Source organism: Herpailurus yagouaroundi, unplaced genomic scaffold, assembly GCF_014898765.1.
Source record: "Herpailurus yagouaroundi ecotype Mexico unplaced genomic scaffold, PumYag 160, whole genome shotgun sequence".
Classification (NCBI taxonomy): Eukaryota; Metazoa; Chordata; class Mammalia; order Carnivora; family Felidae; genus Herpailurus; species Herpailurus yagouaroundi.
This window is the reverse complement of record NW_024412401.1, coordinates 35,027,926-35,053,923: the sequence shown is the minus strand read 5'-3', so window position 1 is coordinate 35,053,923 and position 25,998 is coordinate 35,027,926. Positions and strand designations below refer to the sequence as shown.

Here is a 25,998-nt window from a genome sequence, read left to right as displayed (position 1 = left end):
AATTTCCTCCTTCATCTAAAAGCTTCTATTTATGTGTAACACTTTTCTAAAACTTTGAGGATAAATTTATTCTTTCCTGGTTTTAGCATTGATGACTTCTTTCCCCCTTTAGTACTTTTTGTTCATCTGTTATGTTTTGGGGGATGACAACTTTGAAATCTTTACCCCTGTAAGCCGCCCCGCCCCCACCACCCCAGCTTCATTTTCTGCTTCACAAAAACTATTTTTTGCTTTATTTTTATTCTGTTTTCTGATTTATTCACTACCTTCATTTAAGTTCATAATTCAGAATTTTTTCTTTTTTCTTTTTTTTGGTTAATGCAGACTCATTCTAATCACATAATTTTTAAAGTTTTTTTTTAATGTAGTACACCTATTATTAAGTAAATATTTGCTCTATCCTAGAATCTTCCCTTCTCTTGAAGCATAATATTTTTCATTTGCCTGGTGGGTTTGGATTTTTCTCTGTTGCTTATCCATAGAGAGGGAGGTCTATGCATGTGCAGTATTGGGTATTGCCCTGTGTTCTTTCAAGAGACCGAAATGAGTCACTGTTTGACTCAAGTCCAGATGGAGGAAAATGGTTAGATTTATAGTAGATTAATTTGCCAATTAGAAATTCATCTTCCTTTGAGGCCGAGGGAGCCAGCATCGGCTACAGAAGTAAACAAAGGGGAGTTCGCCTCAGAACCAGACTTTCTTTTAGGTATTTGGTGTGGCACTCAGCAGTTAGTAATAAGGTCATTGTCACTTAGCAATGTTGGCCATGTCAGAAGCCAGCTGGTAGAGGTTTCCCCCCGACATGTTTTCTGGGGGCAGTCCTCATGGCCACATGTAAATCAGAAGTAAATACAGCCAGAGATAACTTGTTCAGCTGAAGCCAGGAACCCCTTTTAAGGAGTGAGTGTATTTTAAATGTACTCCAATGCTTCCTGGCTTTGTTCCATCCAACTCTCATTCCTCTGAACTAGGAGCGTCATTATGAGTCTGTTAAGGTCTCTTTTGCTTATTTTCTGTCCATTCAGTGTAGTTTTGCATGAAGGGGATATTGTACCTTCGTCCATCCGTCAGCTTCCCATATTAATTCTTTCTAGTCTATTTTTCTGAAAATGTAAGCCAGTTGTTCCATCGATGGCTTCTAGGGCTGATTTCAGGATAGTTCCTATTTTTGTTGGTTATTGGTTATTTCTCTAATAATCTGGCGCAGGAGGAATGAGCCGATGTAGCTCTCTTATTTGTGGATTGTGTTTTGTACATCTGTTTTGAATTGTAGGGAGGGATAATGAGGTAATTCATACCCAATGACTACAGGGGAATAGATGAATGGACCAGTAAATAAGTAAGTGACAGCTGATCTTGTGCAAGTGAGGAGCATGAGAGGTGGTTTGTGGTTTTGTGAAGAATGGCACAGACCAGAAGAGATACCTAGGACGGAGAATGAAGAGGAGAGGAGGGGCAACAGTAATGACCCAAGGGTAGCTGGGTTCAATGGGGCCAACCCCTATCACTCTGTGGCTGGAGCACAGTCTTCCAGCTCAAGCAAAGGAAGCGGAGAGCTGGGTTGATGGCAGATTGGAAGAACTACAGGACAGGCATCCAAATGCTTGGGAGAGTTTGGAGACAGATGAATTTCTATAGAAATCCAGTTAGTGCTGTGGTTGCCATTGTGAGGCTCTGGGAAAGCAGGGGACCAACATGTCTAAGTGAGCTGGCTTACTTGCTTAGGGACTGAATGGAATTATTCAAGATGTCTTGTCGTCTTGTCTAGCTCCCCCCCATGATTTGTGCAGTTTGGTAAATAAGCTGGGAGGTAAGTCTTATAAATGTCATTTTAGGACTTCACTCCCACGAGACAGCTGATTGATATCCTTTGAGGTAGTATTGCTTAGCCCTTGTTTTTTTAGAGTTAAGTCACCATATGCCATTTCATAAAGGGCTCCTATCATGTGAGAATAGGTTCGACAAAAGCCTCCCAACTAGACAGGTCTGAAATGCTTTAGGAGAAGGCAGTTAATTTTCTGCCTTATTTTCTTTCTTTCTTCTTGAATAGATGAAGCTACCAGTCTGGGCTATCTATTAGACAGCTCAAGGACATGTAATGTACATGTAATGTACATCAGAACTAGGAACACATCATTACAGTTTTCTACGAAGGAGAGCGGGTGGTGCAGGATTCTCTGTTTCAGAGTTTGGGGAAATTAGTTACCCTGTAGGACCTCTGACTTCCATGCTGCTGTCTTCAGGACTATCTGAAACTTTTGCTTAAGAAAACTCTAAGCCCTTTCTCTCCTTACTTTGTGTTCACGCAGGGGGCTAGTCTGCAGAAAGAGCATGGCCTGGCGTGGGGCCTGGTTCAGGTGTCAGCTCCCTTATTTCTGGGCTGTGAGGCTTTGGGTGTGTGCATGCTGCACAACCTTTCAAAGCCCCAGGGTTTCTGTCCATGAAATGAGTTAACAGTGTCTGTCTCAAACTGTATGTGAAACGAGTTCCTCAGTGCTCAGCCTCTCTTTGGCTTTCATTAAAACCCAGTCTTCCACCTTCCCTCCTTTGCTTTTTTTTAATGTTTTATTCATTTTATTTTTTTGAGAGGGAGAGAGAGAGCGCATGTGCACGTGAGCAGGGGTGGGGCAGAGAGAGAGGGGGACAGAGGATCTGAAGTGGGCTCTGCGCTGACAGGCTGACAGCAGCAAGCCCAATGCAAGGCTTGAACTCACAAACTATGAGATCATGACCTGAGCCAAAGTCAGATGCTCAACCCACTGAGCCACCCCGATGCCCCTCCCACTTTGGTTTTTAGCAGGGATGCCATCTGGCATATTCATCATATGTACTTCTATATCCTTTTCTGCACTACAGGCTAGCTGCCCACTATTCATCTTTCAGGCAATTCTCTGTACTCTGAATATTGAAAATATTTTAAGTGGGTATTGCTTAATGACTTAGCTTGGCAGAAATGATAAGGCCTGAGCACATAGCATGAGTCTTTAAGAATAGAATCTCACTTGCCTGCTTCTTTTCGGCGTTTTGGTTATCATGCTCTTGATACATTCATCCGTCCACACAAAATATGATAGGGCAAGACAACATGAATTAGAAATACATGAAAAGAATAAAAGAAATATAAAAAGATAGGGGTGATAAAGATAAAATGATACGAGGACAAAACAGCGCACCATAGGGGTCCCGTAATTTCCTCAGTGTAGGCTTGGCACTCGAGCAGAAAGGCACTCCCACGTACATATACCTTTCTCCCAGGCTGCTCACTTAAATTCACAGTACAGTAAACAATGCCCCCCCCGCCCCCAGCCCAAAGCTACGGCTAAGAACATCAGTGTTATCTCAGGGCACCTAAGGAATTTTGTGTTGAATGTTATACCAAAGTAGTTTGACAGCTTTACTTGTTAAGAACTATAGTCTCTCTAACAGAGGGAAGAAAATAGGAAGGGGCCGCAGTTCTAAACAAAAGCTTAAAGCAATTGAAACTATAGTATGAAGGATAATGTGCAGTCAGAATAAAAATCAGAATTTAAAGTTCATAGAAGTTGCTGCCAAACCTAGATTATTTATTAGGAAGCAGTTGCGAGGTTTTGCGACTTACCCAGCATCATCAGCTAATACAGAGCAGTGCCAGAGGGTTTGGGGTTCAGAAGACTTGGGTTAAGTATGCAGCTCAAGACTTAAATCTTTACTTTTCCTGTAATGAAAAGTATCATTTTCCAGGAGTTAAAAGTGTTCAGGTATCGTCTTGCATGCTAGTGAAACTAGAAAGTACATTTCCAGACAAAAGCGTCCTGAGGTCAGGGCAGGCTCAGTTTTATTCTTTATGCTCCTGGTTCATGGTAGATGTTCAATAAATATGTTGTCAATAAAAGAAAGGATATTGTTAGGTGCTATGAAACCTAAAAATGAGAAATTTTCCTCAAATGGAAGAATTGTCTTAAATTCTTTTTCTAAAATTTTTTTAATGTTTTTATTTTTGAGAGAGAGACAGAGCGAGTGGGAAAGGGGCAGAGAAAGAGAGGGAGACACAGAATCCAAAGCAGGCTCCAGGTTGTCAGCCCAGAGCCCGACGCAGGGCTCAAACTCATGAGCCATGAGATCATGACCTGAGCTGAAGTCGGATGCTCAACCGACTGAGCCACCCAGGTGCCCCACAGTTGTCTTAAATTCTTTTTAAAAAAAAATTTTTTTTTTCAACGTTTATTTATTTTTGGGACAGAGAGAGACAGAGCATGAACGGGGGAGGAGCAGAGAGAGAGGGAGACACAGAATCGGAAACAGGCTCCAGGCTCTGAGCCATCAGCCCAGAGCCTGATGCGGGGCTCGAACTCACGGACCGCGAGATCGTGACCTGGCTGAAGTCGGACGCTTAACCGACTGCGCCACCCAGGCGCCCCAGTAGGCGTGTTTATATTTTGTGCATATCTAGCGTCCTCTCTCCGAGGATGTCACAAAGACTGTAGAGGTGCACTTTTCCCCCACTCCTGTGCGAGACTGACTAACGAAGCCCTCCCACCTCCTCCCACCCCCACCACCTTTTGGAGTACTTACTTCATTCTCGTAACTGACTCCTATAACATTAGGATGTCTTGCCTTTTTTAAAAAATCTTAGTGGTGACTACGTTTCCTGAGGAAATGTAAACATGGAACGTACTCAATTGTCGTATGTTCCATACTAGACTGGGACTTGATTGTGCCTCTAGTCCTGGTTCTGTCATGAATGAAATGTATGGCTAGTTTCTTTTCTTCTCCACACCTCAGTTTTTTCATCTGCAAGCGGGTATGCTTGGACTGGGTGATCTTTGAGACACTTGATGGTATTTTTCTCTTTGCCCTTTCTGTTTAAACTGTCAGTTATCAATCGTGGGTCACCTGCTTATTGTTGAATGAAGAATGGGCTCTCCCCTTGGCCCACTACCCCCAGCTTTATCGCTTGAAACTGCCTCCCCGAAACATGTAGCCAGCAAGGAGACCTGGATTCAGACTTCTGACTATGCATCAGTGTAACATGATTTGGGTGAATGGTACAGAAGTGCTGGCTCTGAGATGTTAGATGCTGTCTACTGGATTCTTTTCTTTTAGTGTTTTTCTTAATGTTTTTTTCTTTTTTGAGAGAGAGAGAGTGCGAGTAGGGGTGGGGGAGCAGCAGAGAGGGAGAGGGAGACACCGAATCCGAAGCAGGCTCTAGGCTCTGAGCTGTCAGCATGGAGCCCGACACGGGTTTTGAACTCAATGAACTGCGAGATCATGACCTGAGCCAAAGTCGGATGCTTGACTGACTGAGCCACCCAGGCGCCCCCCTCCCCCCCACAACTGGATTCTTCTTTTCATTAAGCCAGTAGTTGGCATATGCAACGGGGGATTTTTGCTTCCTCTGGCCAGGAAGGAAGTGCTCGTCCTTTCAGGCTAAATGTGGGTTTTCCTCTCTTTTTCCAGGTACACAGTTTCTCCTAGCATGACCGTGATCTGATCAGCAGCTAGCATAACTTGACTCCTGTGTCTGGTGCCACTGTGCTGGGGCCTGGTCACTGCCCACAACTACAGAGCTGCCATGGTGACCACCTTTACTTCCACCCCCGCAAATTCACAGCACCAGGTAAGTGATTCAACCTGGTATAAGTTTGGGCTTATTAATCTTAATTTTGTCAAATATTTACACTGAGTTTCTGAAAGTACGTTTCACTCTAGGGATGGTGTGTAGCCTTCTAATTGTCATTTGGTGGGCATTTGGCTAATAGTGCTTTTATGAAGGAGGTTCTCTTTAGTTCAAGAAGCAGCTGGGACAGTGAGCAAGTGATTATAGCAAGCCAGCCTCTGTTGGTACGAATCTGGGTTTTCAGTGGTTAGAATGTCTGGCTATTCCTATAGGCATCAAACTCCCAGTCAAGATGGTCAGTTGTAAATCCTGCTGCTCTCCCTCTCTTGGCTTTTTGTAGGGTTTTAATGAATATCTCAGGACAGAGCTAATCTTACACCAAGTTTTCTGAATGTGGTCTCTAGGTCTTCTTCCTGTAATTATTTTGAACTTCTAGGAACTTTGAAAGGAAGATGTAAGTCCAGAAACTTCTGAACAGTAGTCATGGGTTACTTTCTCTGTCCAGCGAAGAAGAACAGTTGCATGGCAAGAATATTTTCTTCAGATTATTTTACAGTCTGATCTATTAGCGTATTAACCAGATTCTTTCAGTTTTAGCAGACAGTGTGGTACAGTCGGGGAAAAGAGCCTTTGGAATCGGTAGGCTTGAGTTCACATCCTGATTGTTGGATAGCCTTAGACATGGTAACCTCACTCCGCTTCAATTTCTTCTCACGTCACCATACTTCGCAGGATGGTTGTATGGATTAAACTATAGGATATATACAGAACTCATAGTAGGTACTCAACAATTATAGTTTTCCATCTGCACTTCCTTCACCTTCTCCCCCTCCTTTTAGAGTGTAACCCCCCCCCCCATCTCATTCATGACAATCATTTTTAAGCCATGGTTAAAGAAAAAAACTATACCTTTGAAAAAGCCGTATTGATTGAACTTTAAATCTTGATGCAGAATATTTTTTCACCCTTCTTTTGTCCTGCATCATTTTTCAGGCTACTAAATTCTGTATGCATTTCAAGTAGGGGTATTTGGAGGAGGGTTGAAGGAGGAAGGGGTAGGGAAAAGGGAACATTTTTACTTCATTTACTATAAATGCTTTTTGTCTCTTTTAAAAAATTTAAATTTTTTTTTTAACGTTTATTTATTTTTTTGGGACAGAGAGAGACAGAGCATGAACAGGGGAGGGGCAGAGAGAGAGGGAGACACAGAATCGGAAACAGGGTCCAGGCTCTGAGCCATCAGCCCAGAGCCCGACGCGGGGCTCGAACTCACGGACCGCGAGATCGTGACCTGGCTGAAGTCGGACGCTTAACCGACTGCGCCACCCAGGTGCCCCTCTTTTAAAAAATTTAAAAAAAGACCTTGGAATTTTATGATATGGATAAAGTCCTCCTTTATTTACCATTTTAAAGTGTTTGGTATTTTCCAGAAAGCTTAGTGTTACCATCACCATGTGTGTTTCTCTTTCTGATAAAAGGATCTTGTGTTTTCAGCATTTTCATTGACCTTGGCTATTTGGTTTCCATTCCCCTCGATAGGTTTTTTGGTGCTGCAGAGACTTTGTGACTGGGTAACGAGATTTAGTGCCCACTGACTAGGGTCACCATGTCAGAGTCTGCTTCAGCTGCCTCCAGGCTATAGCCCTTCTTAGTTAGGCCCTAGCACAGCTTTTCTGGGCAAGGATTTTAACACCTCAGTCTTGGTGTCACCATTTGTCCAAATCTCCAGTGGGAGCCTCTTATCCACACATCTCTTTCCTCTCACACAAACTACTATCAGCTGGTGAGTAAGAGAAATATTTCTCAATGACTCATTTAATGAAAATGTTTAACATTGCCCAAGGTAGAAAGAGGTTGTATTTAATATAAACACTTGGGAAAATATGTACTCTTCTAAATCCTCTGTGGGAAGGTAAATTGGTTCAGTCTCTCTGGAGGGCAATTTGACAGTATCTATTCAAATGATATCCCTTTGCACGTACCCTCTTCTCATCTTGGTAACTACATTAGAAAAACACTTGTACATGAGTCCAAGGAGACATGCATAAAGATATTCATTGAAGTGTTAGTTGAAGGCCAAGAAGTACAAAACATTCTGAATATACAATAGTGGAATGATAATAAATTCAGGCATGTTGAGATTTAAGTACCATGCAGCAGTTAAAAAAAAAATACATATCTCAACACAACTCTATTTCCCTAAGATAGCTCATGGAAAAAGAAAGTAAAATGCAGACTAATTCAGGAAGACATCATTCAAACTGTAGAACCATATGTATTTAGGGATAAACATATGGTACATTAATGTAAACACATAGTGAAAGGTCTAGAACATACATTGCCAATGTGAATGATGTTTTCCCCAAGAGGGCAAAACTTGGATCTTGGGAGATTAAAAAAAAAAAAAAATCCCCTCAAATTTAAACCTACCTGACAATATCTTATTTTTTAATATTTAATTTCTCTCATTAGGGAGAATTTAAGTAAAGTTTTCTCACTGAGAATCACCAGTGGGGAAAAAATAAGTCAAGCACTGGGCTGGATGTACAAGGATCCCCGTAGTCACACTGCCCGGGTTTAAATCCTGGCTCCAACATTTATTGACTGAGCACTTGAGGGTGGAGAAAAGGTATCCACCCTCTTAGTCCCTGCATTTCCTCATCTGCAAAATGAACATAATAATTACAGAGCCAATTTCATAGGATTATTTTAAGGATGAAATGAGATATGTATAAAACTTAGAACAAAATCTAGTACAGAGTGCTCAAAACATCTTAGTTAATACTGTTCAGCAAGCTCACGGTGGCTGGCCTGGGGCTCCAAGAATAAATAAGATACACAAGGCTTTTGCCTGCAGGGTTTAGAAAATGGAGTGGGACACAGAAAGATGAACAAGAAATTCCAGTGCTGTGTCACAACTGCTATGATGGAAGTATGGCTACTCTAGGAGTGGAAGGGAAGCCTCCAGGAAAGACTTGGAGGACCAGGGGAGGCTTCTGGAAGGAAGACCACCAGGCTAGGAGCTAATGTATCTTGACTTTGACAAGGGAGAAGAAACAGCGTGTGTGAATGTCGAATGTCCCGAGGGAAGAGAGAGAGCGCGCACAGCATTTGGAAGTTAGTTTGGGATAGTTGCACTCTGCTGGGGTGTGAGGTTGTAAGCAGAGATGTGCTAGAGCCTGCTCTGCCGGCGCAGAAGATCTGATTGTTCAATTTTCAGGAGTTGTGTGAACCAGTTGACTTCATGCTTGTAACTTGAAATCAGCCAGGGTGGAGTATTTAACCATGGAAATTGGCTAACACAGTCCCTTACTCTTAAGAGCCCATTGTTAGATATTCATCAGCATACTTCTGGTGGTAGAGGAGGTAGATGGGTTAGGTTACAAGGTTGGAGAAGATTCTGCAGGGCCTTGCAAGCTACACGGAGGAATTTGACGTTAATCTTGAAGCCTGTGTAGGTTTGGAGTTTTGGGTCTGGCTTCAAACCCTGACTTGACAATTTTGGTAAGTTTATTATTTAGTCTCAAGCAGGGTAGTGAGTCTCATTATTCTTAACATATGCTGGGAACAGTAGCCTCTGATAGTTGGAGGCACCCAAGCCCACTGGGAAGGAGTCAGCTGTCAACTAATAGGTCCCAAGGAGAGGGAGTTTCCTCTTCTGGAGAGATACAGACCATTGTTGGGTCACTTAGTTCCCAAGATCCTCTGGCGAATGATGGGCCTCCTAATTACCTATATGTCAATTCTTCGCATGTAATTTGTGCTGTCAGATTTTCATCCAAGGCTGACTTGCCCTAGCCCCCAAGTCTGTATTGATGTCTATTCTTCCAACATCAAGGTTTCTCCAGGTTCAGAGAAGATAAAAGTAATTTAAATATGGCATCTCTTCAGGCAAGGCGTAATAAGCATTTCACTCCATCAGCTTAGCCTGGTATTGTCTGGCACATCAACTTGCATTCTTTCAGAGTGAATTCAGGGACCTGTGTAAAGATACACCCACATTCAAGTGTGAAAGGCCTGACAAGCCTTTTCTAAGGCAAAAACAACAATTAAAAAAAAAAAACAAAAACCCTTTGGTTTTGTTTTCCTCTATTCATTTGGTAACAAAGAGAATTTTTCTAATCAAGGCTGCCTAATACTAGATATAAGCTAATTAATATGGACAGATAGCCTGTGATTGTTTCAGACAATAATAGGGAAGAAAGCTTCCATTGTCACCCCCGCTGGGGTTGCTGCTTAGCGAGTGAAAGATAGGCCTTGTGCTTTGAAGTGGGACAAGTTTGTATTCCCTGCTTTCCTCCCGACTAGACGGTAAGGCGGATTTTTGTTTTCTTCTGTTGAGAAAGCACCTTGTTCTTATGTAGTTAGATAAATACAGAGGCGAAACTGGACTAGCGGCAGCAGGGAGGCCGTGCGTAGCTGATTTATAGCTGTGTTAGTCCAGGCACCGTTAAAGAGTTCCTTACCCAAGGAAAGCTTCAGGGATGAACAGGAACATGTCATCATTAGGTTGAATTAACGTGTTCATGTCCTGCAGATATGGGCGTGGGGTGGAGGTGGGATAGGAAATAAAACAACTTGCCACTGTAAATGGTCATTTTCTGTTTCTAGAACTCTGTTTAGCATTACTTTAATTGTGCTTCATCCAATTACTGTGGGTAGAGGATGGATGAAAAGTTTTATTTTCCTTTTGAATGGAAGGGTCAGTAGTTCAATACATGCATGAATGGTTTGGCCTCTCTCAAAGCCAGGACCAGTATTGAGAATTTCAAAGGTATTCAGATCCTACACCTGGGATTCCAGTAAGGGAGGACTGTATGGTATCAGTTATTTATAAGGTATTTCATTCTGCTCTCAATTGTGAAGTGACCTTCTTGGTTTTAAGCCCAGGAAACAAAAGCTGTTTGCGAACGTCCATGCGATTTCCTGTAGCTGTCATGTCAAAGGCATGAATTTGGGTACTCAGTGTCTTAACAGAGTGCTCCTCTAGTTCTGATCCAGCCTTTAGATGTGACACAATGAGGTCTCTACTTAAGGAAGTCTCTATTTGTCATCTGGTGGAAGACCAGCATTTTTGAACATCATTACCAATAGGTTACTCTGACAAAATCCATCAGATTTCCAAAGTTTGGTTTTAGAGGTTTACTTCTGGTGTCAGAGACTAGATACTTTTGGATTAAAGCAATTCCATATTTAATGGGTTGCATTTTGTCTTTTTTTGTTTTGTTTTTTAGACCTTTTTATGATGGCAGTTTTCAAACATTCACAAACATAAAAAAGAATAATGTAACAAATACCAATATAGCCATCACCTAGATTCAACAGTTGTTAGTATTTTGCCATACCTGTTTCACTTCCTCCCATTTTGGGGGGAGGAGGAACCGCTGTAAAGCAAATGCATGGCATCGTGTCCTCTCACCTCAACCCTTGTACATCAATATGCATCTCTAAAAATAGTTCATTTATATGGCCATAATACTGTTATCACACTTGACAAAATTTAATTGTTTTCTTAATGTTTATTTTTGAGAGAGCGAGACAGAGCGTGAGCAGGGGAGGGGCAGAGAGAGAGGGAGACACAGAAACAGAAGCAGGCTCCAGGCTCTGAGTTACCAGCACAGAGCCCGACAAGGGGCCCGAACCCAGGAACTGTGAGATCACGACCTGAGCTGAAGTCCGTCCGGTGCTTAACCGACTGAGCCACCTAGGACCCCACACACTTAACAAAATTTAAAACAACTGCTTAATATCATTTTATACTCCTCCATATTCGGATTTCCCCAACTGCTTTTCTAAGAAGTAGTTTTGCAGTTGTGTTATCTTCTAAAAACATTGGTCAGATCAGTTTTCTTCTCCACAAAACCATTTGATGACTTTTTAAGATTTAAAAGACAAGCCCATATCCCCCCTTTATTCTCTAAGTCGGAAATAGATGGACCTAGCAACCAGAATGTTTCACCACTCAAGGATAGAAAAATTAGACCCATACCGAAGGTTCCAAAGTAAGAGAATGATTATAAGTGTTAAATTATTAGTCACAAACGTAAGGAATTGCAGATACCTTGGTAGTGCTTTCAGACAAAAGCGTGAACAATTTGAGTATGAAGTATGTTTCCAGGGCCACACAACCAAGACATAGTGTGGTCTGGCTTCCTCGAACATGGAACTGAGGAAAGAGCATGGGCGTAGATGTAGGTGAATTTTGGCTCAAGTCCCATGCCCTCCTAGGGCGTGTTTCAATATAGGTATCTTTTCCAGTTTTATTTCTTTTAATCTCTAGAATTCAAACTATACTGTGCTCCCGAATGTAAATGGCAAAATATCCATTCGGCATAACATGGCACCTTAGATACCTGACATGAAATCATTTACTTTCTCTCCCTCCCACCCCCCCATAATTGTTCTAAGAATACTTTACAGGGAGAAGGTGGTTACCTCTGCATATGGTGTGTGTAGATGATGTGCTTATGTTGTATGCCAGAAGATCCATCAAAGGAAAGCCAAGTTAGATAAACAGTCTAAGGAAAACTCCAATGCATTGCCAGGAATAAATGCATGTGTAGATAAACACTGAGATTTCTGACTTACTCTATCTTGAACCATGTTTCTATTAGAGGTAAAATTTGTTCTCATATTGCAATTTAAATTCATCTATGCTCCCTTTTGTGTTTATAAGCTCAGATAAAGCTTGAGAGGATATTTTATTTCAGAGCATGAGGGCACATTGTTTTGGTTTTTTTCAAACTAAGTAAAATAAAGGTGGGGGAAGAGAGATCTAGAGTTAATTAGCTCACATGAGAGGAGGTCATGTGATTTTTATTTAGACTGAGTCCAGGCGGTGGAGATTGGGAAATGTTTAACAATATACTCATTAAGTTTTTTTTAGATTTTAATTCCAGTATAGTCAACATGCAGCGTTATATTAGTTTCAGGTGTACAATGCAGTGATTTGTCCCTGCTCATCATGACAAATTCTCTCCCTAATCCTCACCACCTATCTCACCCAGCCCCCACCCACCTCCCCTCTGGTAACCATCTGTTTGTTCTCTATAGTTAAGAATCTGTTCCTTGGTCTCTCTCTCTTTCTCTCTCTCTTTTTTCTTTGCTCATTTGTTTCTTAAATTCCACATGTTACTGAAATCATGTGGTATTCGTCTTTCTCTGACAGCTTTCCTTTAGCATTATACCCTCTAGGTCCATCCATGTCGTTGTGAATGGCAAGGTTTCATTTCTTTTTATGGCTGGATAAAATGTCATTGTATATACACATCACACCTTCTTTATTCATTCATCTATATGAGGGCACATTTTGAGTTTTCTACTCATAGAAGAACATTGTGCAAAGATACCTGGGGTAAACCACAAAGGAGACCTTTCACGTTTGCTTCTTTTTCTTTCTAATAAATTCTTTCTAATTAGTTTAGTCTTTAGTGATTAAAGCTGTCCCTTTATCCTTCAAAAGGGACATGGTTTTCTCCCTCTTACTGCCCATTATGGTGCCATTTGCCCATTTTTCTCTTCATGTGCCTAGCTTCTCCAGCTACGTTTCTTTGAACTGTCACTGCAGCGTTTCCATGAATAAACACTAAGATGAGGGCAATGCTCTGGTGTGTTTCCTCGCAGAGGAGAGCATAATCATAGAGTCCAGGAGATTTCTGTCTTTGGAGAACTGTACCTTGCTATATAATAAGACTGTCATTTAAAAAAATCAGCCTTCATTTGCTGTGGGTGATGATATTGCCATTTCATAATTGCATAGCAGCACTTAAGAACTGCCCTTAAGTTAAACTTATTTCATAAATGATAATTCCAGGCAGGCACAGGCTGGGAGAAAGTGAAAGTGGATTGTTACTTTTTCTTTAGCATCAGACAAAATGTTTATGAAAGGGTCATGGAGTAGATTAGTTCTCGAAAGGCTAGGTTGGCAATATAGTAACTTTCAGAGATTCAGACCCCTTTGGGAGCAAGAACCTCCACTTGTGCAGGAAGAGAATAGGATATGGTCGAACTAAATAGCTGCCTGGTCTCAGAATATGTGCACTTAGATGAACCCCCATCAGCCAGCTTTGGGTGGTTTTGGAGCCTTGAGACCTCAAAAGAAGGTGCATTCATCTGGATCCATCTTTGTGCCCCAACGCTAGGGGCTTTGCATACTCCCAAACTCCGTTTAGCATGACTTTAATTGTAGTTGATCAGGTTACTAAAGAAACCTGGCAAAAACAATGGAGGGGAGGACCCAGAAGAATCCCAGCCCTATGGCTTATGTTCAGGACTTCTCTCTGACATGCTGGATTATATATGAGTGACCAGTGGGAACTCAGGACTCAGCAGTCATGGTCAGGCAAAGATCCTACCTCTGTGAGCCACGTCAGGATGGAGACTCAGCTCATCAGCCTACTGTCTCTTTCAGGATTAGCTTGGCAAACTAGGGCTGCACAGCTTGCAGATGGGGCTTCAATTCGGTGACAGTGGAGAAAGAAAAGGTGAAAGAAACAAGGTGGCATGATAGGAAATCTGTGAGGATTATAGTTGTAGTTACGCCATGATGTTTAGCTTTCTCAGATGATGTATCTGGAGCATGCGTTTATTCTTTTGAGAACTTTTTTTTGCATATTTTCCTTAAAATTAAAAAAAATAAATCAATACAGTATTAAATGCTGCTGCTTTTTTTGGTTAGACATTTTATTGCTTTTTCTAAACTAGTCACAGAAAAAGAAAGCAGACAAACTCTTTATAAGAATAAAAGAGTACCTAAGTGTAGGTAGTAGAATACAGCAGACTTAAATAGGTATGCAGTCCTGTCTTTTAAAAATTAAACACCTGAGGGTTTCCTGGGTGGCTCAGTTGGTTAAGTGTCTGACTCCTGGTTTTGGCTCAGGTCATGATCCCACGGTTCGTGAGTTCAAGCCCTGCATCAGCCTCTGCCCTGACAGTGTGGAGCCAGCTTGGAATTCTCTCTTTCACCCTCTCTTTCTCTGCCTCTCTCTTTCTCTCTCTCTCTCAAAATAAATAAATAAATAAACTTTACAAAATTGAACATCTGATATATATCCATTGTATCTCAGGAATGAGAAACAACTGTTAGATGGAATATTATCCAGAAAAGCTGTATGTAAGTGTGTGAAAAGTTATTAAGCCCCTAGGAATAATAAGAAAATAGGTGTAAGAGCTCTTTGAGATTGTTTATCAAACTTTAATAGACATTAGAGATGACTTGGGACACCTGGGTGGCTCAGTCGGTTGAGCGTCTGACTCTTGGTTTTGGCTCAGGTCATGATCTCCTAGTTCCTGAGTTTGAGCCCTGCATCGGGCTCTGTGCTGACAGTGAGGAGCCTGCTTAGGATTCTTTGTCTCCCCCTCTCTCTGCCCCTTCCCTGCTCATGCTCTCTCTCACTCAAAAATAAATAAATAAAAACAAAACAAAAGAGATGACTTAAATAGATAACTATCAGTAGATTGTAAGATTCATTGATTTGATGTGAGTTCCCTGCAAATGCATTTTATAGATTGAATGTGATCACAATAAAAATCCTATTTTTTTTGGAAGCCTCACAGGCCAGTTGTAGCACTTATATAAAAATACAAAACATAAAAAAAACCCCAAAAACGATATAATCTTAAAGGAGAAGAGCGAGGTGGGAAAAGCTGCACTTCCAGGTATCAGAATTTATTATAAAGTTATAATGAATAAGGCAGTGGGGTGTTTGTGTAAGGATAGATAAACCATCAGAAGAAATAGACACTAATCTACACACATACCATTATTAAAAAATTGGAACATGGTAATAAGGAAACATTCTGCTGTTAGACAATTTCGATGGGCTAATGGGAAATAATTTTTCATTTTTTTCATGGATGAATTACTTACTATTTTCATCTGTGAGTTCAAGAAAGGTGTGTTTAAAGGTGGTGGTTGCTTTATGAAAGTCAAGCTCTCTGGGTTACTGAATTTGAAAGTTTCAAGAGAACAGATAATACAAAAACTGAGTAAGAAGTACTCAATCCTTACAAGTAGGTGATGTGTTTCTCTCCCTTTTATAGATGAGGAAACGAAGTCCTGGGAGGGGGGTGTTAGATAACCAGCATTTCAACTCAGGTCTCACAGATTCTAAGGCTTCAGCTCACCTCCTCTGCAAATCTATGATGGTGCTTCCCATACCCCTTGCTGTCTCCCAGGAAACAGGAGTCGCAAGTGAAACACCCTCCCATATTCAGGTTATTCAATAATCACTTCTTGGGCCTGGTGTAACCTGGAAGGGTGTTGCTACCCTTCCCTCTCCTTCCTTCCCCTCCCTCTTTTACTGACATCACAGCCAATTGGCTGTGACTCAGAATGAATTAGCCGTTTTGTTGTTGTGGTTGGTTTTTTGTTTTTGTTTTTGTTTTATGTTAAGTAGACGAGCATAGAGTGGTGTAACACAGTCATATATTTGTTACCTGGCTTTGTGAAATTTGAGCACTTTGATGTCATTGCTTCCAAATCTTTTGGTCTTTAATAAATGAAACAAATAATCACAGATAAAGCTGAAGCCCCTTGTAGTCTGCCAAAATATGACTCATTAGCCCTCTTGGCTCAGATCATAAGTTGATATTTGTCATCTCCTTGCATGTGTTTGTGGGTATATATACTTATGTGGGAAAATATAAACAATGTATAGTATTTTTGCAAGTTTTAGGTTTACTTATTTTGAGAGAGAGAGAGAGAGTGCTTGTGTGCATGCATGCACGCACATGAGGCCAGGGGAGGGAAAGAGAGAGAGGGAGAGAGAATCCCGAGCAGGCTCCACACTCAGCACCGAGCCCAGCAGGGGGCTCAATCTCACAACTGTGAGATCATGGCCGGAGCTAAAATCAAGAGTCACAACTTAACCAACTGAGTCACCCAGGGGCCCCTATTTCTGCAGAGTTTTAACATTCTTAAAAATGGTGTACTGCATTGTACTGAATAAAATGCTTGAGTCCTCAGCATATAGAAAGCTCTACTTTGTTCATTCTCACTGCTTTATAGCATACCTTTCTGTTTATATTGCAATTTACCCATTTTCCAGTTGACAAATAATTATGTTGCTTCTGACATTTCGGTCATAAGAAATATCTTATAGAAGAGTAGCGATGAAAAGTCTTGGGCATGACTCCTTAGCACATGGGTGAGTTTTTCTAGGCTTAGACTTTCTCAGTCATGTGTATGAATGTGTCCAACTTTAGTGGTTTTTGCCAAATAGTTTTTCAAAGCAAACATGCTAAATTTTACTCCCACCAACACCGAATGACCATCCTCACCAACTGTTGATATTTTCAGACATGTTAATTTTTGCCAAGCCAGTGGAGATAAGTTGTATCTGACTGCAGTTTGTGTTTAACGCTCTCTTACTCCCTGGAAGAGTAATCGTTTCATGTGATTATTGGCCATTAGGTTTCCTCTTCTGTGAATTGCCTATGCTTATCTTTGTCTATTCTGTTACTGCATTGTTTGGCTTTTCCCTTTTGATTTGTAGGAAGTTTTTACATTTCACTGGAAGTCTGTTTTGTGTGCATTGCCAAAATTTCTCCTAGTCTCCAGCTTCTCTTTTCACTAATTATAAAGTTCTGTTGCACCGAAGTCTTAAATTTCTAATTAGTCATTTTGTCAGTGTTTTGACCTTGTTTAGAAAAATCTATTTATGGGTTGCAAAGAAATGCCTTATTTTCCTGTCAAAGTCTTAGAGACTTATTTTTTCACATATTATATTTTTTCACATATTTGTATTACCTGAAATTAATTTCTGTGTATATGGCATAGTTTATTTCATTTTTTCATACAGATGAACAGTTATGCCATTTTCTCCATTGATGGGTAAAGCAAGTCTCTAATACTGAGTTTCTGGCGCTCTGTTCCTTTGGTCATTCCTATATTCTGGGGACAACATCACAATGTCTTAACTACTGTCACTTTCAATAGAATGTGGTATTCTCTAGGGCAAAGAACTTCCAAGTTTTCCTGGATATTCAGATTCTTTTATAGCTCCATATCAACGTTTAGGAAACTTGTCAAGCACCATGAAGAACCCTTTGGGATTTTTTTCATTTTATCGCCCTGAATTAATATATTTATAGTGGGAATATTGGCATCTTAATATCTTTCTTAACCCATAAAATATTGTCTCTGTCTATGGGAACATAGTTGATTCATGTGGCTTGATGTTAACCCAGCAAACTTGCTAAATTCTATTCATACAGTTATCTTTGTATTTTCTGTGTAACGGATTATCTCATTTGTGAAAAACAATAAGGTTTTTCTTTTTCAATTCTTTTTGTTTTTTGTTTTTGTTTTGTTTTTCTTACAGTTTGGCTATGACCATGAGTACATGCTAAAAAGCAGTTGGTAATTTGTTTCATTTGTTTTAAAAAGGAGTACTTCCATCAACTATGACATTGCCACAGATCTTTTATCAAGTTAAGGAAGCTCCCTTCTACTTCTAGATTGCCAAATTATCACAAAAGGGCACTAAAACTTACCAAACACATTTATTCATGTCTATTGAGATGATCATTGGCTTTATTTTCTTACCTTGAATTTGTGTGGTGAATTATATTATTAGATATTTAAATGCTAGATCATGTTTGCATTCTGGAATAAACCCTGTTTAGTCTTGATATATAAAGCTATATTTGTATATTTTATATTTGTATATAATTATGTTATATAATTAGATATTTTAATATAATTACATATAAACATGTATAAATATATAATATGTAATATATTCTATAACATATTTAGGAGCTCTCATGTATGTTCCTTAAAAATATTGGCTAATAGCTTTTACTCCTTTTTAAAAATATTTATTTATTTTGAGAGAGAGCGTGAGTGGGGGAAGGGCAGAGAGAGAGGGAGAGCCCAATGTAGCGCTCGAATCCACGAACCATGACCTGAGCCGAAATCAAGAGCCAGACGCTTAATTGACCCAGCTACCCAGGTGCCCCATTAATTTCTTTTATTCTTAATCTCCTTGTTTTTTCTCATAGTTATGGTGACTTCATACAAAGGTAACCAAATAAACTTTGAAAATACAAAACCAAAACAATAATATCAAGTAATTTTTGGTAGGTTTGATAAATGGAAGCACAATGCTGAGTGGCGGTAACACGACACATGGGAGCAGAGGCACTGGAGGGAAGGCTTGCATCAAGGGAAGAGGGTCACCTTTAGACTTAATCAAGAGTGCATGTTCAAATATTAAGAATAAGCATTAAAGAACAGAAATAGAAAGTATGGCTGTTGAAATCTTTGAAGTGGAAAGAGGGAAATACAGAAGCTCTGTCTGTTCAGTTCGGTCTTCCATCTGATGTTCTTGGGTCTAATCCTGCTGTGGGCTTTGTCCTGGTTCTCACATGTTATTCCTCCTGTGCCCTTATTCTTCTGGATAACGAGTTTGTCTTGGGTGGGGGCTGCTCTGAGAGAGTGCGACCTGTCTGGCCGCACTGAGATCCGGCCCTCCGGAGAGGTTTGCTGCTGGCTAGTGCCAGACAATGTGGAGCAGGAAGGGGGAGGGGCTATCCCAAGCTCAGGACCATGGTTTCTGGCAATTTCTCCTTCTGTGGCTTCGCAGACTTGACAGGTAGTTGAATTTCAAATCGCAACTGTATGTGATTTATAGGCTTGGGGTCATGACTCCTTTTATCTGTTTCCTAGCCTGGAGCCTAAGCTAAGACAGACAAACTTCCTTGTTTTCCCTAGAGCAACTGGGTAATTTTTTTGTTTTTTCCTGGTCTACTCTTTTACTGATGTGGAGATCTTGAAGACTTCTAGCTTAGTGATTGTTCTCAATTCTAGCTCACTGCCTCCTACAAGGCTGAGGGCTCATCTTCTTTGGCCCGGTAATATTTAATGCGCAGTCTCCATAATCTGTCAATGTATTGCCAGGGGGACCTATTGCCTTGGCTTGTGGTTCCCTTTTAACTCAATAATGCATTGAGAAGACTATTACATTTTCTCCATAACCTCTTAATGTTTTAATGATTTTTGTTTTCATTCCCTCCTCTTAGACCAACTCAAATTTTTCTCTGGAATTTTGGTAAGTAAAATGTTTCTCACTTTATCTCTGCCCATTACGAGGGGCTGTAACAGCTATAAAGTATTTTCACGGAAGTACAATCTGCTTTCCCTAGTTTCTCTTTACATATGGACACATCTTATTCACACATGTTGTTACTTTATAAGAAGAAGTAGTATCTTGTGTACCTTTTCAGGTAAACTCAAAAAATCTTGTAGTTGCCATTCTTCAGCTACTCTAAGAATTCTAGCTTTCAAACATTTTCAGCTTCTATCAGCATTGTTTTGTGGCCCATTTTCTTTCTTTCTTTTTTTTTTTTTTCAACGTTTATTTATTTTTGGGACAGAGAGAGACAGAGCATGAACGGGGGAGGGGCAGAGAGAGAGGGAGACACAGAATCGGAAACAGGCTCCAGGCTCTGAGCCATCAGCCCATAGCCTGACGCGGGGCTCGAACTCACGGACCGCGAGATCCTGACCTGGCTGAAGTCGGACGCCTAACCGACTGCGCCACCCAGGCGCTCCTGTGGCCCATTTTCTATCTCTAGTGGCAGATGATCTCACTTTTTTGTTTGTTTCTAATTTGAGGCTCCAAAAGCAGGTGAGAACAATTTTGCTTCATAGAGACTTAATGGCATTTAATTCTGTGCTCTTCTCTCTCTCTCTCTCTGTCTCTCTCTGTCTCTCTCTCTCTCTTTTGGAAGGGGGAAGAAATGTGTAGAAGGTCTGATTATTTTAGATTGAAGAACTTGAATTGCAGGGGTCTAAGAGAGCATCCACACCTTACTTTATGAATAAGAAAACCAACATTCAGAGCATTTATGGGATTTACTGGAGACCAATTAGCTGGGGAGCATCAGAATCGGGAAGAAGTATTCACTCCATTGTTGTACTTTAGCAGGAGTGGGAAACCAACTCAGCTTAATTTATATCTTATTACTGGTCATTTATCCAGCATAGATTAAAATCTCTCTTTTAGCATGTTGGTTGCATACATACTCACATTCTTATCTAAATAATTACTAAATCACATAAGTTTAATCACCAGTCAGTTAGCTTGTGCCAAGTATTCCCTTTTTCACTTGGTCAATGAATATATTGTGTTTCAGGAGATGAGAAATCACACTGGGTGGACTGTGAGAGGCTCTACAGTGGGGGCACCAGGGGTCTGGTACCCTTGTCAGGTGTAGTGTAGCCCAGTGCCCCACCCATACCTGGCCTTCCAGGAATGTCTGTAACTGTGCAAATAATAAATGAAGTGCACAGTGAAAATGAACACCATATGCACCTCTCTTGAGTGCGGGCTCGGCAGAATTGTTATGACTTCTTTTGAGATCACATGCTAGGGTGAGGTCAACTTCTGAGATTTGGAACATCTGCTCTGCAGAGCTCCAGGAAGCTCCTCCCTCCGCCCCATCATCCTGAGATGTGATTGGTGGATGTGAAAAAGGCATGGATGTGGGCTTCTCTTTTTAGCAGTGAGGACAGTATTTTTGGAATAATCCTGTTTCATTTACATCTTTGTTCCTTGGGCAGTGCAGAATTCTGTAACTTCTCTCATTACAGACAGATTTCTAATTATGCTGATGGGGAGTTTAGCAGAATAAAGTTTAAAAAAGTCCTGAGTTTTGCCTGATCATATTTTTGTTTCCTCTAAATTTCTTACAATAAGTAGGATAATGATTCAACGAGGTGGTTTTTTCAAAATTTTGAAAATTATTGTTACAACTGTAATGATGTGTCTTGATTCTTTCTTGTGTAGTAAGAGAAAATTAACACATTCTTCTCCCACATTTCAAGTTCTTATCTATAAAGGGATTTTACTTCCAGAGTAGGTTATTTTTATAAGTATGCTTTCAAGAATTATTGTTATTATTATTACTATTATTTTTTTAATGTTTACTTTTGAGAGAGAGAGAGAGAGCGAGCAGAGGAGGGGCAGAGAGAGAGGGAGACACAGAATCCTTAGCAGGCTCCAGGCTCTGAGCTGTCAGCACAGAGCCTGACACGGGGTTCGAACCCATAAACTGTGAGATCATGACCTGAGCCGAAGTTGGATGCTTAACTGACTGAGCCACCCAGGCACCCCTAAAGAATTATTTTTGATATTTGCTCTAAGTTTGGGAGCCACATGAAGAGCACTTACTTAGACTCCAGTGTTTTGGAGGGTTTTGATACTTTGTGCCACTGTTTCTGCTCTATTGTGTTTTTTATTTTTACTTTTCTCATGGCTTACGTGCCTTTGTAGTTTTTAGGAAGGAAATGTAGATGTTCTTTGGGACTGCCCACATTTTTGAGACCATTGTATATTATCCTCATATGGGGAACATGAATATGGTTGGCTGTAGAATTTATGGACCTCATTTTCTCCTTGTGATGGAGATTCTGATCGCTTGTGTTCTGTCCTTTGGAATTCTATGGCAGTAGCTTGATGATACCCTGTTCTGTCTCTTTGTTTAGATGTTGATTTGTTTGCTTTTTGTTTATTTTTATTTTTTTGTACTTAAAGATTTTTATCTTTACCCTTGAGATTCCAAAATCTAACCAAGCTGTATCTACATTTTAGTTGTTTTTAATTAGCTCTGTTTTGTAATTTATATAAATGTAAACCAGTAATCTGAGGTCTTTTCTTTTTTTTTTTTTTTTAACGTTTATTTATTTTTGAGACAGAGGGAGACAGAGCATGAACGGGGGAGGGGCAGAGAGAGAGAGAGAGACACAGAATCAGAACCAGACTCCAGGCTCTGAGCCATCAGCCCAGAGCCCGACGCGGGGCTCCAACTCACGGACCGCGAGATCGTGACCTGAGCTGAAGTCGGCCGCTTAACCGACTGAGCCACCCAGGCGCCCCTGAGGTCTTTTCTTCTTAAGCAGGAACTTACGTTTCAAGCCATATTACTTCAGCTTTGTCCTAATCTTTCTTGGAGTCCTAGTATAACCACACGTTTCCATCTGTGTGCCTCCTTTCCTTATATTCCTGCCATCCCTCACCTTCTCTCAGCGCTGATGATTTTCTTAAGTATGTCTTCAGCCTGCCATTTCCGTTTTCTGGAATTTTTACACTCCATTTCACTGTTTGAATTGCTGTTTTTAATTCAGAAATTGTTTTCCATCTCTTTGGTGGGCACAATAGTGGTTTTTCAAAGATGTCCGATACTTAGTCTCTGGAACCTGTGAATATGCCTTGCTTGGCAAGATGTGATTAAGTTAAGGATTTTGACATGGGGAGATTGTCTCGGGTTATCTGGGTGGACCCTTGTGGAATCACAAGGGTCTCTAAATGTGGAAATGAGGTGGGGCCGGGGGAGCTGGTGTTAGAATGAGGTAATGTGAGAAAGACTTGATGAGCTATTGCTGGCTTTGAGGATGGAAGTAGGCCATGAACCAAGGAGTGTGGACAGTCTCCACAAGTTGGAAAAGACAAGAAAAATTCACTCTAGAACCTCTGGAAAGGAACACAGCTCTGCTAACACCTTGATTTTAGCCCAGTGAAGCCCACTTTGGACTTCTGACCTCTAAGACTATAAAATAATAAATTTACATTTAAGCCACTAAACTTAATAATGGTTATTTGTTACAGTAGCAATAGGAACTATTACAATCTCTATGTAGTTTTTACTGGTTTTTTGTTTGGTGGTTTGTTGTGTTTTTTTCATTTTGGTCTTCATGATGGCCTGTTTTATTTTCAGTGCTAGTACCCTAACAAAGTACGTTGAGAATCCTGTAACTTAATCTTTTTCTTTTTAAACCCCCCCCCCCCCCCCCCCATAAACCTGCTTCAAGGGGAGGTGTTTTCTGTTCTTCAGAATGGTCCTCTCCTTTGCGGTTGCATTTTTGTCTTACCGTATTTGATTATTTTTTGCTGTTTGCTCTGTCATTATAGGCATGACTACCTGAATGGGTTCTAGTCCAGTCATAGTTAAGTTAGATTCTCCAGAGCTTAGTGTGGGTTTCACCCTAGGTCCCTTTGGTCCTGAAGAAGTAAGAAAGCCTGTGGCCGTTACCCTATTGGTGGCTCTGCCAGGGTCTCCTTCACTTATTCTCCAGCCTTGCTTCTGCTTGTAGATGAAAAGAGAGGGGATTTAATTCTTCTCTCAGTTCAATCCTGTTTTACATTCCTCTTTTTGTCAGGTATATTCTGCCTTTTACTACTTTAATCCCAGGCACATTTTATACTGTCTTAGTATTTAGCTGGCAATTTTTATGACATACAAAGTTGTTATCCAGAATTTTCTTAGTGTAGAATTTTAAATCTGAGGTTAACCTTATGTAAAATTTAGCTCAATCTTCTTATTTCACAGATGATAAAATAATCGTGTAAGTTATGTCGTTAAAGGTGGTATGGCTTTAACGATTCAGTTTTTGAAGGGTCTGAGATGGCAGAGGATTTGGTCACGTGCCATTTGCTAATGCAGCATGTGGGATACTCTAGAGAATATCTGTCAGTTTCACTCTTCTTAACACATCGTGGCTTAAAAAGACAATTTGCGCTTTTTTATATGTTTTTATCCTTAGTTTAGTTTTTCTAAGTTGGGAAAAGCGAAGAGGCTGCCTGTATCACCAGTTGACTTTGTTAACAGTTGGTGTTCAGAAATTGGAATGCCGTGAAGTACTATGTGCTTCATATTTGGCGTAAAAATGTAGGTGTCCAGAAAAAGTAAATGGTCGTAGGAGCTAAAGGAAAGAAGGCAGCCTTGCATTTATAGTTAGAATATATTTTTTGTAGATTGTATATCCTTTCCAGAAAGGAAAGTTATGAAGTGTAAACATCTCTGGAATTATCTTTAATGGATTAATGCAACCTATATATTTGGCATCTAATCTGTCTAACGGTTGGATGCTATACGACAGTGAACAACAAGGTGAGAATCTCTGTTCTGATAGGGTTTATAGCCTAGTATGAGGAAGAGTTAATTGAGCAATTATTAATATACGGTGTGGTGAGTGCTGTTATGGGATAAATATAGGCAATTGCAGTAGAAAACACCTTGCCTAGACTTGGGAATGGTTAGGGAAGTTGAGTAGAAAGAATAACCTTTCAACTGCACGAAGAATGAAAAAAAGGCAGCCAGGTAAAAATAGAGGGAAGATTGTTTGGGGCCAGTGGAAGTCAAGGTGTGGTCCCTGGACCGGCAACGTCAGTATCGCCTGGGGCCCCACTTCACATCTGCTGAATCAGAAATTTTCAGAATATGCCAGTAGTCTGTATTTTAAAATCCCTCCAATCTGCGTTGTCTCCAATCTGATGTAGAAAACCACTGCTCTGAGAAACGGAGATGAGAGAGAGCACAACACATTACATAGAGCTGGAGCAGAGAGTTGGAAGTCATTAATAGTTTGAGTTGAGGTTGGAGGGCAGGTGAGGCCTGATAAGGTGGTTGAAGAGTTTAGATTTTTATCTTAAGTGCACTGGTAAGCCATTGGAGCATTTTCAGTAGGAAAACAGCTTGGTCAACCTTGTCTTTTAGAAAGATCACTAGAGAGGAGATGGGCACTGGGTAGAAAGAACACTTAGTAATCCCCTGTAGTAATAATGCTGGTGGCCATGAGGATGGAATAAAGTATGCAGGTTGAGTAGATGCTTAGGAAGGAGAATATACAGGGTTTGGTTATTAAGTGATGAGAATAAGGGGAGAAGGAATTCCCAGGGTTAGCCCTCAGGCCACTGGGGAGATAATGGTTCTCCAGGCTCGGGAATAGAGAAGATGGCAGTAGCAAGTTGGGGATCATGAGGGAAATTGTGACTTTGTGTTTTATTTTGAGCACAGACACTGAGTACTGAGTGCCCTATGGGGTAGTTAGTCAGAGATACCAGTAGGCAATTTGATATTTGGCTAGAGCTTCGGAAAAAAGTATATGTTAAATTTGGGAGTATCGCTGGTATATAAGATAATTGAAATCTTGGGGGACATATTAGAAAACTCAGTGAAAATGTGTTGACTGAGTATATAACCAGTGTAGAAAGATCAATGTTGTGCAGAACGTGGGGAACCCTCAGAAATAACTAAGAAGGACCAGCAATAGAGAAGGATCAAAATCCAGGAGAGTATGATGTCATGAAAGCCAAAGAAAGAATTATCTGAAAAGAGCTTTTCAGCCATGTGTCTAATGCTCTGAAGACAAGACTGGTGTTACTTGGGGAAGTTATATGGAACTAAAGAATTTAATGGAGTGGATTTGATGGAGGGGTTGGGATAGAAGCCCTACTATAGTTAATTGAGATGTTAGTGAGAAATGAAGTAGTTGGCTATGAAGGAGAAAAAGGATCAAAGCTGCAAGGTCAAATGGGGTCATGACAGACCTGCCTCTTTCTTTCTCTCCTTCTCTCCTCTCCTCTCCTCTCCTCTCCTCTCCTCTCCTCTCCTCTCCT

General features: G+C 40.6%; 1 protein-coding gene across 1 annotated transcript in view; it reads left to right on the top strand.

Moving 5' to 3' along the window:
• Positions 1-25,998, top strand: part of LPAR1 (lysophosphatidic acid receptor 1) — a 134,732-nt gene that overhangs the window by 47,694 nt on the left and 61,040 nt on the right. The window contains exon 3 of the mRNA XM_040481949.1: positions 5,437-5,596. Coding sequence (XP_040337883.1) covers positions 5,552-5,596 — 45 coding nt within the window. The 5' untranslated portion in view covers positions 5,437-5,551. The remainder of the gene's footprint in view (positions 1-5,436; positions 5,597-25,998) is intronic.